The 19,446-nt window shown below is 36.5% G+C and overlaps 1 protein-coding gene across 1 annotated transcript in view; it reads right to left on the bottom strand.

Moving 5' to 3' along the window:
- The window catches only part of LOC129270192 (uncharacterized), an 80,215-nt gene that overhangs the window by 29,985 nt on the left and 30,784 nt on the right, over positions 1–19,446 (bottom strand). Inside the window, exons 15-25 of the mRNA XM_064106019.1 lie at positions 17,470–17,583; positions 14,492–14,716; positions 12,818–13,165; positions 11,588–11,950; positions 10,791–11,144; positions 8,072–8,182; positions 5,771–5,883; positions 3,894–4,128; positions 2,165–2,357; positions 1,419–1,687; positions 526–668 (exon numbers count right to left, since the gene is read on the bottom strand). Coding sequence (XP_063962089.1) covers positions 526–668; positions 1,419–1,687; positions 2,165–2,357; positions 3,894–4,128; positions 5,771–5,883; positions 8,072–8,182; positions 10,791–11,144; positions 11,588–11,950; positions 12,818–13,165; positions 14,492–14,716; positions 17,470–17,583 — 2,468 coding nt within the window. The remainder of the gene's footprint in view (positions 1–525; positions 669–1,418; positions 1,688–2,164; positions 2,358–3,893; positions 4,129–5,770; positions 5,884–8,071; positions 8,183–10,790; positions 11,145–11,587; positions 11,951–12,817; positions 13,166–14,491; positions 14,717–17,469; positions 17,584–19,446) is intronic.

Raw genomic sequence — 19,446 nt, 5'->3', positions numbered from 1 at the left:
TCCAAGTTTTGGGTTTTAATGTTCATGCAAGAAACCAACATTGTTGTTAGGTTTTGGTTTTATCAGAATTTTTCTTCAAATTTCAGTGAAATGCTTTCCCCTCTGTTAACATTTTTGTGAGTGACTGGTGTTTAAACGTCGACTGTCTTATAGCTTCAATCTCTGTTGAACATGTTATTCATCCATACTTGTTTTGAATTCACCACAAATTGCATGTGCTTATTTGCATAATTAATTGATAAAAAAATAAATATTATTTTTTTGAAAATTTTACTATCCTGTCTTGTAGTCTACATCTGGCTCTATGCGTGTGCAGATTTTCGCGGCGATTGCGCAATCAGCGGCCGAGATCTGAAGGAAGGGGGGGTCAAAATGATACCCCCCCTGGTATATCTTGGTCTGAAATAGTATGATAATTTCAGAATGGACCAAGTTTCAAGTTTACTTTATTGATTTCACATCCAAACTTGAAGGATTACAATCATGAAAGATAAACTGTCATAATGATAGATCATGAGAACAAACCTGACAAGTATCTATTCCACCTCTTTCGAAACCAGCGCATAGAAGATACTCAGTGTCATAATCGTCAGGGATGTCATATAGTTTTTTACAGTTTTCACCCTCAATCAACCTAACAACAGCTTTTCGTAGTTTGTCTGCCTCAACTGAAAGGAAACAAAAGACAATTCATTTTTTTTAATAAATTTTGCACCAACACAGGTGAACTTTCATGATCAGGCAATGTTTTCCAATGATAAAATAACTGTTTCCTTGAAATCATACATATGTAATTACTTCACAGAAAATCTAAAAAGAAAATCTTATAAAATTATTAAGCATGACAGTAAATGTTTTCGAGATTTTTGTACATATACTTTATTTTTATGAACTAAATTACCCATAATATTAGGTTCAATTCAGTTACACATAATACACACCCTTTCTATTAAAAGAAATTTGATTTTTTTTCTAGATTTTTTTGTAGGCTTTCAAAGATAGCTTCTGATGTAGTTCTCTTGAGAGAGCTACTGCTGTGAGTAGTAAGAGATCAAGGGCCAGTTTCACAAAACTTAATATGATGAAAAATTTGCAATAGCAAATGCTACTGACAACATTCAATTTGATTGGCTGATAGTACATTTGTTCGAGAAATAGTGCATTTGATATTACAATAAATCTTTCAGATACAGAACCAAGAGGTTGTTGCACTAATAGTTTGACAGCATAGGCCACATTGCTAGGGTTGCAACTTCTTTCCAAACATGCCACTTATTGTCAGAAGAAGCAAACTGAATGATATTTCTTTACTCTAATGAGGTCGTTACTTTATTTTGACAAATCAACCAAACTTTGGCTACAAGCAGCAAGCAGCTGGATTCAATTTGATGATTTAAGTCAGTTTTAGTTAAGCCTACCGTGTTCAGTGTTACCCCAACCGGCGATGATGCACGTCGTGTAGTCTCCAAATTCCTGAAGCGTTTGTGAGAGACAGGCTGGTCTAACATACTCGGTGAAGGATACAGGCTCGGAAAGCTTAATCAAAGCAATGTCTGCATTCAGTGTGAAATAATCGAATTCAGGATGAATGACGATGTCATCTGGAGTGATTGCAAGATGGTGCTCCGAATGAATTGACAGATGAAGGTCTCCAATGATGACCAAGTCTAGTAGATCAGTTAAACCCCTGTGGATCAAGTTTATTTGATAATGAGTGAGACTGGTCATCATGGCTCTGTAAATGCTACCGCACACCTTACGATAATCTGATAATCCCTTTTGGAATGAAACATAATTTGATGCAAATATCGGGACATTGAACATCTTACTGTTTGAAGTTCTAAATCATCGTACGAATGCTGTGTTCACATCTGTGACAATGCTACCATCCTCATTAGAATAAAAGAAATTGAAAATATGGTCATAATAAAGTCATATCAATCATACGAATGGCTACAATTTCAAACCAATTTGACCTTTAATACTAAATAGGTTCTATTTGACCTTTATTCCTAAATAGAGACTTGCAATCATCCAAAAATGTTATATTAGTTTTCTTAGTTAATTTGAACCCCACATAAAAAGATACTTTCATTCTGTAACTTGTATCATAGCTCAGGTAATAACTAATGAATTAAGGTACTGGAGCACCTCAACAACATACCAAACACAATGAGCAGCAGTTACAACCCAATCTGATGAGATGAGTGTTGCTCCACAGATTTGACCATAATCCACAGAGTACAGATAAACCATCCAAGGGAATTCCCCTTCCTTTGCATCGACTCCGCCCACAATCCGAGGCTGGTAAGGGTTAAAGGCTGGTCTTGTTCCACAAAGTGATGTATTTAAAACATCTATATTAAAAACAAAATCAGATATCATACATAATGGTACTAATCTAGATTAATATGATCGGTCTCCGAACTTTGAAACAGAGGGTCATGGTTTCAAATCCCAAACATAAGGCAGTTTCCTTCAGCACTGAAGAAATCGATCCACAATGTGCTGCACTCAACCCAGGTGAGGTGAATGGGTATCTGTGATTGAGCTGTAGTGCTTGTAATCACCTTTGACAACTGAGGGCCTAATTCATTATGATTTTATGCTTCTTTAATGATTGTGGAAATTATGCTATTCTGGCCTTCAATGTCTCTTTAAAGAGTGAAAAGAAATGAATGAATAAACTAATTTTGTGCTAAATAATTTAGTATCAAGAAAATAAGTTACCTCATTTTGTTTGAAAATAAATACCTGGACAAATTGATTTTCTTGAGAGGATATCCTGGCACTTAATCAAAACTTCTTGACATGGCAATGGACAGAACCAATCATATTATCATAATCAAAATTGAATACAAGGCATAAGCAATTTTGTGTCTCGCCCACTTATGAAAATAACAAAAAATATGGTGATTTGCATGGGCACACAACAGAATTGTATCAAAACTTCATTGTGAAATGACTGGAATGGAATAACACTTGTCACAACAGGCTTGCCCATAAACTTTAAAGTTGACCTCAAAATGAACTTTGACCATATACCATGTGACCTCCGAACACAATAACATGCAGGTCTCCTAAGTACACCTACAACCCAAGTTTGGTCAAAAAGTGACTTACGGTTGCAGAGTTATATGTCATAAGAGTCTTGCATGTAAACTTTAACGTTGACCTGAAAATGACCTTTGACCTTACCATGTGACCTCCAACTGCAGCATAACATGCAGGTCCCCCAAGTCCATCTACCATCCAAGTTTGGTTGAAAAGTGACTTACAGTTGCGGAGTTAGGTGTCATAAGAGAGTCTTGCATGTAAAATTTAACGTTGACCTGAAAATGACCTTTGACCTTACCATGTGACCTCCGACTGCAGCATAACATGCAGGTCCCCCAAGTCCATCTACCATCCAAGTTTGGTCGAAAAGTGACTTACGGTTGCAGAGTTATGTGTCATAAGAGTCTTGCATGTAAACTTTAACGTTGACCTGAAAATGACCTTTGACCTTACCATGTGACCTCCGACTGCAGCATAACATGCAGGTACCCCAAGTCCATCTACCATCCAAGTTTGGTTGAAAAGTGACTTACGGTCGCGGAGTTATGTGTCATAAGGTTTGTGACAGACGGACGACATTTGGATCCCTAAGTCTCGCCTTCACCTCCGGTGGGCGAGACAAAAATCATTAGGAGACTCATTCTGCATTGTTGTTCTTTAAATTTTATATCCAATGTTAAAATATAGATTTAAAGTGCTCAGAGACAGAAAACTTCATTATCATTATCAATATTAAACAAAATCACTAGATGAAGCAAGGCAATAAACAGGTTGACCCCCCCCCAAAAAAAAAAAAGTCGACAAAACAAACACTCTATTTATATTCCTACATGTACCTCCATCTGGTCCAGTGCACCTGCCAAACAAATCTTCTTCAGTCTCAGGCAACGAGTCACAACCCAGCGGCCATTCCTCTCCATGTTGGATCTCATAGTTTTCAGCACATATCTCCTCCTCCTGCATACAGGATGACTTGCAACGCCGAAGGGTGGGGCCATGGTGAAGACACTCGGGGAACAACATGTTACATGCCACAGTTTCGCTAAATACTTGAGGGCAACTATCCGTCACCTGTGATAAGATGATATTGATGAAGAAGTTTACACTTTGCAAATTTTGAAGAAGCACCGTGGTGTAGCGGTTCTGACTCTTGCTTTGTAATCAGAGGGTCGTGTGTTCGAATCCCACCGCAGCCTAGTGTCCAGTGGCAATTAGGGCGTCAATGCACACTTTGCAATTTTCCACCCAGGTGTTGAATGGGTATTCGGTAGGATCTGAAAGCCTCTGTAGTGTGCCTAGCTATCGAGTCTTAGAACTCTGTTTCTTGTTGGTACGCTCCACAGGAAGTGGAGAAATGAAAGGTATTGAGCACTTTCTATTATAAGAAGGGTTATTCCATTAACTATGTATGTCCGACCCCTTAAGTGGGACCTTCATGAAATTTTCTTTCTCTGATTTCTGGTTCTTTTGACAGTCTGGAATGCTCTCAAATGACCATGATTTGGTCAGTTTATGAAGTGAAGTAAAACATGGGAGAAATGAAAGTCAGAGGTACAAAAAAGGTTGATTATTTTATGGAATTACCCAGAAGACATTTGATGATGATACCTGATAATGAATTGTTATTTCAAGACATAATTTTTGTTTTAATTGCAAAATCAATCAAAACTTGCATAATTAGACCTTCCACAAGTCAAGTAATCGCTTCAAGCACTCCACAAGAATAGCTAAGCACCAGGGCCATTAATCATTTGAATATTTAATCGAGAATTTCAAGTATTTTACTCAGTATTTTGCTTAAGTAAAATACTAAACCATCTTTGGTATTTGATTGCACTTTTGGGCTAAGTATTTTTCTTAAATCTAAGTCAGCCGCCTACACATGTGACATGATCAGTCATACATTCTGCGCACAGACGGATACATACATTGCGCATTATTTGACTCAAACATAATGACGTCATAATTGCTTAAATTTGGCTTGATGGAGTAAAATACATAAAAGTGATCTGAATACAAGTTTAAGCATTTTGCTTAGCCAAGAAAATGCCAAGTAAAATACTTACAAAATTAATACTTTGAATTAAAGAACGGCCCTGAGTGTTTGCTTGGGTGATCGTGATGCGCATCATTGTCTTTTTTATATATTGTTTTTTTCCATTTAACTATAAGGCGCAATAAAAATCTTCATTAAATGTGTTCTTTATTTTTTTCATCTGGTCATTAAAGCGATCAACCACTCATTCAATAAGGGTATCACCATGCCACTCTACACTCTGTGAGCTAGCAATAGAATAAGAAAGTTACGGCAAAAATATTGTGATAAAAACTGGGTAATGTGAGCTGCTGACTGTGTAGGAGCATACTGTGAATTTACTCAATATGGAAAGCATGTATTGACTAAATAGTGAAATAAAATTGCTTCAATACACCCTGCATTAACTAGTGTTTATTCAAAGTATATTACACCCTGTACTAACTAGTGTTGGTTATTGACCCCTGCCCTGCTAAATATTTCAAATTTGCACATTTGTACAAATAAAATTGTAATAATAAGTTTTCTCTCTTTCCTTCCTTGGATAACATCTATACAATAATTGTCAGCATCTATGGTGCAATGGAAGTCTAAATAAAAGAAAATAAAACTGTCATTATTATCCCCCAGAATTAATTCAGCATGCAAAGAATTAAAATCTTTTGGGAGTATACCTACCTTCACTAGAAGACTGTCTGCCTCTGCTAAGCTGGTAGCATGTTGGTTGGGGAAATATGTTATATTGTAAGGCAGGAGGTGACTACATCTTGCAGGCAAAGCAACACAGATGGCTGCAGACACACACAAAATATAATATACACTTAAATTGTGGGGGTGTCCTGGGCTGGACTAGTGGTTACCACTCCTGTCTTTCAATCAGAGGATGTGGGTTCAAATCCCAGTCATGGTGTGCTTTCCTTCAGCAAGAAATTTATCCACATTGTGCTGCACTCAACCCAGGTAAGGTGAATGGGTACTTGGTAGGATTAATTCCTTGAAATACACAGAAGGCAGCTCAAGCTAAAGCTGGTGTAATAATAATACTAGTGCACCTCAGCGTAAATAAGTTTTTACATAGATGGCACTATGTAAATGCCTATTATCATTATATTGTTAATTATGTATTACTCATATCTTATACATTATTCGAGGAATTTAAATTGCTCTACAATTATGCATCATACACTGCAGCACTATGCATTTCAAGGAATAAATCCCTTTCAGGTCCCCATGTACCACTCCAGGGTTGAGTGAAAAAAAAAATTGTTTGAGGCTATACTTTATATTCAAACATAGACAATAAACAATGCACTCTCGCAAACCTTCGATACCATCATACACATCCACAAAAGAACACACAAAAATAAACTGGCCAATCAATATCATTTAATTGGTTAAATGTTTAATCTAAATTGTTGGAGCTACTTCTGTTAGCTGAGCATCTTTTAATGAAGTACAAGATGGTGGGTAAGGGGAGAAAATAAAAAACACAAACAGATATTTCTGTGGGTTTTTTTTTCTTTGGATACCATCCAACAGCATTTCAAATTCAGGTTCCAACTGTCTGACAGGGTGTGATATAAAAGGTACAATCAGGCATCTACTGCCTAATTCTGCAAAATTGGAAAAGCTTTAACATTACTGGATCATCGGAGAAAGGAAACTTTCAAGCTCGGAAGTTAGAAGTACCGATAATTGTATAGGTAGATTTTATTCAATCTGCATAATCAGAAAAAGACATGAAAACATCATAAGTATGCTGCAAAATACACTTATTTTGTCAAAAAACATTATTTGACTCGTTTGTTATACGGTTCGATTAACTGAATCTGATTAATGTTCAAAATCCATGCCTTGCTCTTTATGACAGCTATTTTATGTATTTAAACTGAATTATGTTTATGTGTAACACCTTATCATAACTCCTTACTATGTTGTCATTTAGAAATAAATTAGTTCAAACTGAAATCAAGTCTTCATTGACTTATTATTTGTGTACAGAAACTCTCTTAAAAGAAATAGTTCCTTTTGTCTAAATATTAAATGTAAACATTCTTCAAAAGAATTCAGTACCTCTGATGACTCGTATAATTATTCATGAGTCTGATAAGCAGTAAAATAGGGCTCATTTTATGTAAATTATCGCCTTATATCATTTGCTCTCAAAAATCATATCTAATCCATTCTCAATAGTCCTAAATGGTTTTGTCTTTATCAAATCCTATAACATGAAAGCTGATAGGCTACAACCAAAATTACCCTCATGCTTTCGCACAAATTTAATTAAATACCAGCTACATCACCACCATCATGATAAATGCAAAAATGTTGATATATTCATTCCTCACTTTAAGCTGAACGTCAATTTCTCCTAATAGGTCATAAGACTTCTTATCTAAACTTCATTCTCAGAATCTGTATTACACTAACAACCATTCACCGAAATACTGTTTGTTTACATCTCTCACACCCTCTACGTCTTTACGCTACTACACTCATAATTTGTCCGATTTACTTTCATTGACACGTAAGCACCCTTATGTTAAATTGACCTTGACTTTCTATCAAATGAAGCAAAAATAATTTCCCTTTTTTCACATTAACTAAACAAAATATCATTCTTTCTAAGACATATACAGATACATTGAGTATTAATTATGCAAACTTACTTCTTGTTCGGCATTCTAACTGCTTCAGTTTGGGGTAATTTATTGGTTATTCTGACATATCGTCAAAGAAAAACATTCACGTTTTCTAGCTTTCGGCAAGTGCGCTGACCTCATGCGGTCGATTTAAAAAGTCAAATCTAAAAGGAAAAATCATTAGAAAAAGGTTTGCTCGGCAAACCATCTACAATGACTAGATATTTTCCAGGGCTCTTTTGAGAATTTGGGGTCAAAATTGCCCCATGACCTTGGGTTATTTCTTTTTCACTGGGTACGATGATCTACATGTATGTCAATACTTAGTGATACTTACGACAATGTTCCTCATCAGTAAAATCCTTGCAGTCATTGTATCCATCGCATACAGCTTCCATTGAGAGGCACTGTCCATTAGGACAATGGAACACATCTGCTGCACCACAGTCTGTAGACAGAATAAAGAAGTTAATAATTCTTTAATACTTAGGCATATATTGGGAGTACCTAATCTCAAATATCTTTGTATATATTGTCTGAATACACGTACCTCCTTGAATATTGGTGTTAGGAGAGAATGAAACTCTGGGGTAGAATGAATTGCAATATAAAACAGAGGATAGAGAATGCAATTTTCGAAGAAAAAAATTTCCATCTCCTGCTCCACTTGCTGACTCAAGCCAACCTTCTCTCATCACTCCAACTACCCAAGCCTCTCAACTTTTCTGGTTTACTTTCCTTTAAAGGACTGCATTCGTTTCAGAAAATTCTCTACTTTCCAATCATCCGCTTTGTCACCTCCCCAATTCATTTCTACCTTTATTCACTTATTCAATTCAATTCAAATTTATTTCCACATCTGATGAAAAGGACAAGTACAAATTCATATACAGATACATGTAGATTAAACATTAAAATCAAACATTCATTTCAAAATCTTTATGTGGTGGGAAATGACAAAGGCTAAAGGCCTATCAAGGTTATTCCCAAAGGTAATAAAATTTACATTAAATGTTTCTTAGATATTTACACAATAACATGTAAAAAAAAAAAATACACACTTACACATGGCATTCAGAAATATAAATATAAATACAATAACAAGACAACCAGACACCCCCCCAAAAAAAAAAAAATAATAATAAAAGGGCAAATTTTGATAACATATTCAAAGTAGGGCATATTTTTATTTCTTGTGGTAATTTGTTCCATTACTTAGGTGCTGTATATGAAATTGTAGTTCTTGAGAATTTATAATTTAGCGTTGGTAGATGGAAAAGATTTGATTGACGGGTCGCATATTTACATACTTTTTATTATATACAAAGCAATTTTCTAAAAATTTCGGAGTAAGAAAACAAAAAGATGCCAATTAATTGTTAATATACTAAATTCTTACTAAATAGGTTCATTATTGCGGACTGAAATAATCGCTACAGGGTATTCATTTGTTTCGCAATCTACTATGGTCAACAAGGAAATTCGTGATCACTCTCGACCAATCACACAACGGATCAGTGCCCACCTATTGTTCCCGCGTTCGTTCGTACGGTCCTGGGGATTGGTATAAATAGACTACGTTATCAGATAATTTTCGTCACTTGATAAAGAGTTGCAGCGGCACTCAAAAGCTCGTGAACTTGTAAGCTAGCGAACACTTTTTGCGAGAGTGATCACAAATTTCCTAGAAAGCTAGTGAACACTTTTTGCGAGAGTGATCACAAATTTCCTTGTTGACCATAGTAAATTGCGAGACAAATGAATACCCTCTAGCGATTACTAAATTCTTTGAAGACAGGAGCAGTGTGTGAGAAAGGATGTAAATTAAACATAAATCGTATTGCTCGTTTTTTAAGAATTAAAATTCTATTTAAATAATTCTTTGCACAGCATCCTCATGCTATATCACAGTAGTTAAGTTATAGCAAGATCATGCTATTGTACAGTTTTAAGAAGAATATTAAAAGGAACAATTTTCTTTATTCAATTCATTGATCCAATAACTCTAGATATCATGTCAGGTGTATTATAAACCATTCCCGCGAATGTTAACCACCATGAAAACTACCATGCAAACCTTCGACCATCATCACTCTATTCTTGCTCGTTGATACTAAAGGCCCCCTCACACCTAACCGAATTGCCTGAAATATCATCTGCGATGGCTGGCAAAGGGCATTTTAAAAAAAATTGTTTTCAGTGGTAACTGATAGTAAATCATATTTACCCATTCGTGTTTGGGTTAATTCGTACACCTTCTGAACAGCTGTGATTATTCAAATTTGTGTGAAAATTTTGAACATCTTTAAAATTTCCTGACGAATCGAAAAATCGTTGGACATCTGTTTAATTCGCATCTCTTATTTAGTCTGCGGTAATCGTTTGTTTTAATATCGTTCGTGTGTTATTGTCGCGCATAATCCCTAATCGCACTTTTGTCAAAATGACGGATCTCGAAAAGAACCCTTTAACGAAGCAACACAGTGACACAAACGTACAAGAACGCCCGATCTATTCCCTTGTCTTCATTTCTAATCGCAGGCAATATCAAAACATTGCTCACTGTTTGTTCGTCTTATTGGGTTATATCTACCCTTTGCTCGCCTTCGGCTGTAATTTACTCAAAGAGGTGAACCGAAAAATCAATATTCTTTGCATGTCATATTTATCCTTCGCTTACCGTTCATTGATAAAATTTGACAATAGTTACTGATCGCATGACTTGAAGGAAATTTTATTTGAATTTGCATGCATTTTGTGCATTTTTCCCATTTGTCACCCTTCGTCCGCCTACATTTGGGGCTTTTAAACCTTATTTTCTCATATTATGTATCTAAAATAAAGAAGAAAAACATAGCTTTAAAATCATGTTAATTGCATGTCATAAATCAATTGCAAATGCTAGAAAATATATTCAAATACTTCTGTTCCTATTTTACGGGACACACTGCTTATATCTAAATCAACATTATACATGTACATGTTCAAGCTCTGAATTACAATTTCTCACTGGAAAGTGGTGATGCATGGAATAAGTACAAATGACCAAATCTCACCTGGCCTTTCAACAGATCTAACTTCTATGAAAAACCCAGATGCCTCAGTTGATTCAAAATCAGGTCTAAACATTATCCAGGCTTTATTATCATCAGAGACAATATCACTGGGAGTAATAAATCCAGAGAGTTCTGCAAGTCGGATGCCCGCGTCTGGGGATGGGGATTCACCAGTTCCGACAATCACCATGTCCCGTTGAGATTCGGTTTCAAACCTTGCAAAACGGAAGTAGATTCCATGTTGGGGAGGTGCGGTGAGATGCCATAGAAGAATTTGACTGTTAGGATAAGTCAATGGGTAGTTGGGTGAGGTGATGTTCAGGAGTTCCCCACTTTCCATTGTGAAGAAATATTCTGCATTAAAAAACACAATGAAAAAAAATGATGAAATCAAAGAACTCAACAAGCAATTTTAGTAGAAGTGACCCATGTAAAAGTGAGTATAACAGGACACAGCAAAGATAGCCTAAGTCTGTCATGCCAGCACACTGATATCAGACTGATCTAATTATTATACCAAAGTATGTTTCATCCATTCTGGGGTTCTGATGAACAGGAGTAAGCTAGCAGCTTAATTGATACTCATACATCTATCTGAGGCCAAAAACATTTTACCTCAACTTATTTTTACATTACTGAAATTAAATTCAAACCTTAAATGAATTGAATTAGATAATTGGCTGAGATCAGAAGGGGGAGGGTCAAACTGCCCCCCATAAAAACCTGATCTGAAATAGCTGGGGGTAATTATATGCAGTTCATCATTATTGATAAAGAATTATTTCCTTAGAACAAACCTTCAAACTCCACTGGGTAAATTGCTATTACGAAGCCCTGTTCTCTGACGGTTAGATCACTTTTAAAAGACACCCAGTACTGGTACTGAGGAGAAATCCTGGTGACACTCTGGAGCAGATGATGTCCAGTCCAGCTTCCCAAGATGCTGCTTTCATCGGTTGGATCGTGACCAGTGCCGATAGCAAGTCTCTCAAACGAGTCTTCGATGTTGATGACGTCAATATCGAAACGAGCTCCATATTCCTCTGGTGCTGTAATGGTCCACAGCTGAGACACATCATTCGGATAAACATTTGGGAAGTTCGGTGACGACATATAGACTACATTACCAGGTACAAGGGTAATATCTTCTTGAACATTGCCTGCGAGGGATATAGAGATTTAAGAATAAAGAAACTTGTAAAACTAGTGAAGCTAAACACGTCAAACAGGATTATCTCAGGGACAAAAAGTATCCAAATAGTTCTACTAAGTTATTCAATGGCAAACATATCACCCTGTATTTACTTTCATCTTTTCGTCAATATACAAGAGGCAGCTGCCTAGCTGTTCCAGCGCACGGTGTGTGTATGCTGTGCACAGTCAATATCTTCCGTAGATGTGAAGTTAGCAACGCCATTGGTCTGCGAATAAGTCAGGCCAATCAACACCTCCAAAAACAGAATCTTCAATACTTTAGCTCTTGATGAAAACATCCCAAATTTGTTTATAGGTAAGCATGTTTTTTTTTTTTTTTGGGGGGGGCATAATATTTACATCCCTAATCTTCAAAAACAGCAGGGGGTACATCCCTTACCCACCCTCTCAGGATTAACATTTATGGGTATTGGTCAAGAACAACAACCAAAATATAGCAATTTACAATGGAATTGATACCAATAACAAAAGTTACATTAACCTGTTGACTTCTAAATTTTGCAATTCCTATTGACTTTGTACAGAGACCACCTGGGGCCCGTAACACAAAACTTAGCAATGATCGTAGAACAATTTTTCTATGATTGATTCCATTGACGACAATGTAAAATCAATCGTAAAAATCAAGGGTACGATCAATTGCTTACCTTTGTGTTATGGGACCCTGGTTCCTGAAAGCCAACAGATTCAAAAGTGTTGCATTCATACATGCATTTAATAAAAATAATAATCAAAACCACAGTCACAAAATAATATCTTCAAGGTAATTATTTTTAATATACAGGATATAGACAGCTTTAAGACGTGCATACCATTGTAAAGACAATCAGTAAACTGGATGTCATCGATGCTGATGAATCCTAGGGGATCTCCTTCCAGTCTTGCCGCGATGATGAACCATCCTGCAACACCCAGCTCAAATTGCCCCATGAGCCATCTGTTTAGTACCTTCCCTGGTAAACTCCACACAGGTTCCCGTTGAGTCGCGCCCTCTGCCACGAAGTACACAGTGAGATCAATGACATCACCTCTGGATATGTAGTAATAGAAAGTAAAGCACTGGCGGGTGTTGCCCTGGATTCCAGGGAACTTGCTGCTTGAGAGTCCTGCGATGATTTCAAGTGAAATCCCAGAATCCTCAACGTAGACGTAACTTTCACCTGTATGGAAAAAAGTACACTGCATTATAAAGGAAGCTTTGAAAACTTGATTTTGTCTGCACACTGGTCCAAATCACTAACACTGCTTTTATCAGATAATTGCCACTTGATCTATGCCCAAATTGTCTACTAACCAGTTCGGCTATACCCATTTCATTTAATTTCCATTTGATCCAACAATTTTAGTCTGTGATATTACATGAACTGTTCATGAACCAAATTTTCATTTGATAAAGTACGGAAAAGTAAGAAGACAAAGTTGAAACTAAACCATCTGGCCATTAGAATAAAATTTATTTTAATATATCATTTAACGACAATTGGATTAAGTTGGTATTAGGCTATTAGTGGAGACTAAACAGAAATTAGTCCAAATTAATAGGAGACCAAATTTATTCAGTCTACAAGGCAGGCTGAGAAGTACAACAACTCTTGTTGAAATGCTCCCAAAAGGGTGAAGATGTGGATGAGCCACAATCCCATAGCTGGGGAAATAATGTGTCGGTAAATTGCTTAGAGATGTTGTCGCAATTTGGTGCTATGAAAAAGTGAATATTAATATTGTGATTAGGCCTATTGTTATTATGGATCTCTCCATCTCTGCTTAGTCTATAATTATCATAACATCATTCACCTGGTGGGTGTTTCATAAAGCTGTTTGAAGTTAAGAGCGACTTTAAGAACGACTGGAGAACCTTTCTTACACGCTAAATAATCACTGAAGAACATTTAGTGGGAATACCGTTTACCACAAGGATCATCAGTCGTTCTTAAAATCACTCTTAACTTACAAACAGCTACATGAAATGGCCCCCAGGCCTTGCAAATGATTAAGTCAGTATGCATTCAAAAACATGGCCACCCAGCACAAATCCCACAATGAATCGGCAAACAGAGGCCCGATTTGACCAGTGACATAATGATCAATGATCAGGGGGCCGTTTCATAAAGCTGTTCGTAAGTTAAGAGCGACTTTAAGAACGACTGGTGATCCTTTCTTATGGTAAATGGTATATTCATTGGAGATGGTTTAGCGCGTAATTAGGATCACCAGTCGTTCTTAAAGTCGCTCTTAACTTACGAACAGCTTTATGAAACGGCCCCCTGGTGGGTGTTTCATAAAGCTGTTCGTAAGATATAGCGACTTTAAGAATGACTGGTGATCCTTTCTTTTCGTAAATGATATACACCATGATAATAATAATAATAGCGGCATATTTACCCAGGGTAGCTTACAAATTTGTTATCACAACAAGTTTTAGGAGACAGGCCCCAGGGTTGTCAAAGATATGCTAGGCGTCTAATCACTGAAAAAAAAAAACTTACTTTGGCTAGGTTCAGTGTGATCAAACAAAGGCCCAATGAAGAAGGGCGGCTCATTTCCAGTGAACGTGAACCTATTCCAATCAATGGTGTCTATGAACTCAACTTGGGTCCATCCGCACAAATCAATATCAAAGTTACATTCTATACTGGTACTTGTAGAGAGAGGAACTTGACGATCGATGTAAGAAATGGTGTTGTCTTCTCCGGAGAAAGCAAAGGATAAGTCTGTTTTAAGAGAATACAGTATAAAGTGGCTATTCATAGGAGTAAAAAAAGATTGTTTCATCTTTCAAAAGGGGAATTAAAATGCTGACTGGAAATGCTGATGGTATCAAAATTGTAGAAAATATGAACCAAAAAATGTTGAGATTTTGAATTATTTTCATGGCACTTTATATAGAGAAAAGGATAAAAAAGGGAATTATTATGCTATTTAGGTAGCACATGATAGGACAAAAGGGGATCATAACAATTTTTATTTTACAAATCTAACATAGGTCTGACAATCTGTGTGTTGTTTTATACTTTAATTTCTAAAGTTGCTATAAAGTAAAGACAAGATGTGAATTCTTTCTTGACTCGCACATATCAAGAGCAAATGCGAAAATTAACAGAAGGTTTTTTTCCAATTTAATCAAACTAAAGAAGACGGAATTTAAAAGGGACGAAAGACAAAAAAAAATTCTAAAAAATATTTACAAGCAGAGACATCAATTTTGATCCAGCACGCAAATTCCTGTCGATTTCAAACCACAATAGAGGGGTAAACTCGGAAAGCATCCCAGACTTTTAAGAAAGAATTCCACATGCACTTCTTGTCCATCTTCAACAATATTCATATTTTTTAGTCTCGGCGAGGGAGCTAGCTTTAATAGTGCTGTGATGATATGGAAATACATGTATTATCTTCATTATGGCATCTAGAGTTCTATGGCTTAAAAAAAAATTGAAGCAAAATTAAGGGTTATATTTTTTAACAATTGAGAACCTCATGCATGGATGCATCTCATTTTTCATTTAGCCCAAGATAAAAGAAGAGAAAAGTTTCTTACCAAACATGAGAATTAATTTTCATGCCATTAAGACACCATTTTTCTCCTTGTGTTTACAGTATACAAATAATGAATGTTTATGAGTGCAATGGACAGAATACTTCATGAGGTGAAAGATGAAATGATCCATTCAACGAGGCGTAGCTGAGTTGAATGGATCATACATTTCATCTTTCACCGAATGAAGTATTGTGTCCATTGCACGAATGATAAGAACATTCATTATTTGGTTTATATGACACCTAAAATAGATTCTTTATCATATGAAATTTATGAATTTCGATGCAAAATGTTCATTCAGTGCGAGCTCGGTCTGTTGATTGTCGCGCACAGTATGCTGCAGTCTCGGTGCGCGCGTGCAATGGACAAAATCGTATGAATCCAAAATTGCACGGTGAATGGATCCATAATTGCACGGTTGATGAAGTCATTGTAAAATGGGCTGAATGATTGATATCAAACAACAAATAAAATGACAAGGATCTATCTAGGTGTCATATAATGACATTTATGTTATGTATGATGATGTAGTGTTGATGCAAATGGCGGAAACTGCAGCATATGTGCCAGGTTAGATCTAGGTCCCATTTCACAAAGACTTCTTAAATGCAAGACTTCTATTAAAATTTACCATCAGCCAATTGGGTTGAAGGATTTCGGTAGCTTTTAACTGTTACCGTACAGACCTCTGGATGTGTCTATTAGCTTGGAGCACGACAGCTAGCTCATTCCACTCACCAATTAATTACACATACACAGAGATGAAAGTGTTTGATTACACAGCAATATTGCATCGACCTGTTCATCTTGTGGAAACTTTACGCTACTTTAAGCTAGCTTAAAGCTACATAAGGGACCCTATAATCGCATCATCTTCAAAATCCTTCTCCTTGTATTCCATGCAATTAACAGCTCTGCTCCACAGTACAATATTAATCTAATCAGCAAATACACTCCTGTCAGGTCCCTACGTTCATCCAACTCTGGTTCCCTAGTTATTCCTAAATCCGTTAAGACATGAGGGGTTCGGGCTTTTGCTCACGCTGGCCCTGTTCTCTGGAATGATCTTCCCCTGACAATCCGTGAATGCACTTCCATTGACACATTTACACGTTACCTTAAGACTCGTCTATTCAATGCTTCCTACTCTTAATTGTTCCTGAATCTATTACTATTATATTTGTACTTTTTCTCTTTTGTTCTTTCTTTCTTTCACTGCACCTTGGGCACTCTGCCGAGTGGATTTGGCGCATTACGAATCACATATATTATTATCATTATTTTTATTACTATAATATGGAGGAATTTTATGACATGTAATAGTAGCAGATGGCCTGGGTTCACCTGTATCCTTTGAAAGCCAATCAGAGCTCAAAAATTCTCATGCAATATTTATTCCTCTGATATTTATTCAATTGATTTTTATTTTTTTATTTTGCTCTTCATATTCACATGTAAAAAAACTTGTGAATGCCTTTTCCTACCACCATTTGTAGATTTTGCTTTACTTGCTTTTTAAGTCAATATAAGTGATTTTTCTAACTACAGTAAACATCATAGTACGCTATTTTATTCATGAGTCCACTGTTTGAAGAGTGGACTCATGAATAAAATAGCATGGATAACCATGGCAACAGATGTCAATTTGGCCCACTGTGATGAAAGGGTGCATTAGCATTGGACATTTTTTAATATACTTGGTAAATAAGCATAATTTATATAGGAAATCTGCATAAACCACGGGTTCAACCAATGGTTTTAAAAACAACCTTGTAAATTCGGGCCCATTTATTTCAGGTTGCTGGTAAATTATGAGTAAACTTTTTACATCACTATGAGAAAACCTATTAAAAAATAAATAAAACTAATTAAAACCCACTATTATGTCACAATCTGAATGCGAATTCCCTTTTATGCTGTCCTTACTTTTGCAAGATGATCCAATTGCAAAGTCCAGACAGATACAAGAATATCCAGCAGCATTAGGTGTGCAGATATTTCCTTCTCCACATGGTTCATTTGCACAGGAATCTGAATTATCTAAAGTAAAAATGAAAAAGATTGATGATATTAGTTAATGTTCATTCACATTTGTAGCAGCATCATGTCAGCTGGTATTTTAACCTATGAATACCAATTTCATTTGCCAAAAGAATATTTTGTAGAGAGTAGCCTCTTCGTATTGAAACACTTAAAAATGTCTTATTCCATGCATAACCTTTTTCTCACAGGCAAAATTTTCCTTAACCCTGTATTAAAGGTGGGACTGAATAGCTTGTAAGCCCCACTAATTGTCCCAGGTTAAGCTTAGCCCACTTTTTTCCTCACAACATTTTTGCAAACTGGGCTTACTCCACCTATAGTACAGGATTATTTGGCACTGCAAAATAAAAGAGTTAGATTAAAGGCCACCGCACACCTTACTACTGTTCACGATTCGATTTTGGAACAAATCGCATTTTGCTCATTTTCTGAAAATGTGGATGGAACATATCATTTTATTTGAGGTTAAAATTACTTGAAAGAATACTAATCATACATCCATTTTGAAAGATTGCAAGCCTTTATTTTGGAATAAAGGCCAAATTAGTTTCAAATCGTAGCCAATCGTATGACTGCTATGACGTCATTACAACTAGATATTAAATTCACTGTTATTCTAAGGATGATAGCATAGTCACATATTTGAACATAGGTATTCGTACGATGATTTAGAACATTACACAGTAAGATATTCCAAGTCTCAATATTAGCATTAAATTCTACATTTTATTCTGAAATCGGGTCGCAGACCAATCGTAAGGTGTGCGGTCGCCTAAAGAATCGCTGCTAGAAAGGAAGCCCAGCAAAACCGAGCACTTTGCATGATGTATGCCCTAGGAGCAAGTGCTGTTGTCCAATCAGAGAAAAGTGCTCATAAATAGCTATCACTCGTCCAGAATTACTGAACATTGTGTAAGAAAATCAAGCATTTCCTTAGCCAGCGTTAGGCAGAAAATTTGGCCGGTGAGGGATGGACAAATTATGGTACCGTGTCAAGGATATTATGGGATTATTGACAGTCTGGGGTTACGAAATCATTGTAAAAAAAGGGCTATTGTATCTAAAAACTTATCCAGTTTTATCCAACGGGCATGTGTAGGGACAGTGATTTTCCGCGATCGCGGAAAACGGACGGAATTCACGGAAAGGGTGTTTTGAAACGGAAAGTGTCATTTCAAACGGAAAATCACGGAAAACGTATTTTCCCTCAAAATACACAGAATAGCAACAGAAATTACTCCAAAATCACAACAAAATGAGAATATTAAATGGCCACAAAACACCAGAAAACACGATCTCACTTCGCTACTTTCATGACAATTCACACATCGTGACTGCACTCGACATCAGCACACTTGATTGTACCCCACACCGTACCTATACCCGTACCCTGCCGGGGCCGGGTTGGGCTTCACATGCACACACATATCGTTCACTGCACGGTCGTGTGTTGCTGCCCTCTACGTTTGAAGATGTAACAGCACGATATCGTGGTCTTAAAATCCAAGATGGCGGATTGGCAAAAGCCGTTCACTGATGATAACGATGTCCAAAAAACCCCAAAATTATCGATGAAATATCATTTCACCGTGAAATAATGCTAATAATGTGAAAGGTGAGGATGTATGCATGCTAAATGGGGTTGGAAAAATATTTTATGCACCCGCATAGATCCGATTAGAACGGATTCTATTGTGTTGTTGGTACAGTAGCAGATACAAATTTTGACCAGTGCGAGTGTTGTGATTTTGCTATTCAATGTGTAAACGGAATTGTCACTTTTCCGTGTGTACAAAGTCTATGGGGGAAACGGAATTTCCGTTTTCTGACATGCTGAAACGGAATTTGAGATTTTCTGAA

The sequence above is a fragment of the Lytechinus pictus genome, chromosome 10 (assembly GCF_037042905.1).
Source record: "Lytechinus pictus isolate F3 Inbred chromosome 10, Lp3.0, whole genome shotgun sequence".
NCBI lineage: Eukaryota > Metazoa > Echinodermata > Echinoidea > Temnopleuroida > Toxopneustidae > Lytechinus > Lytechinus pictus.
This window is presented reverse-complemented; position numbering and strand designations above follow the sequence as displayed.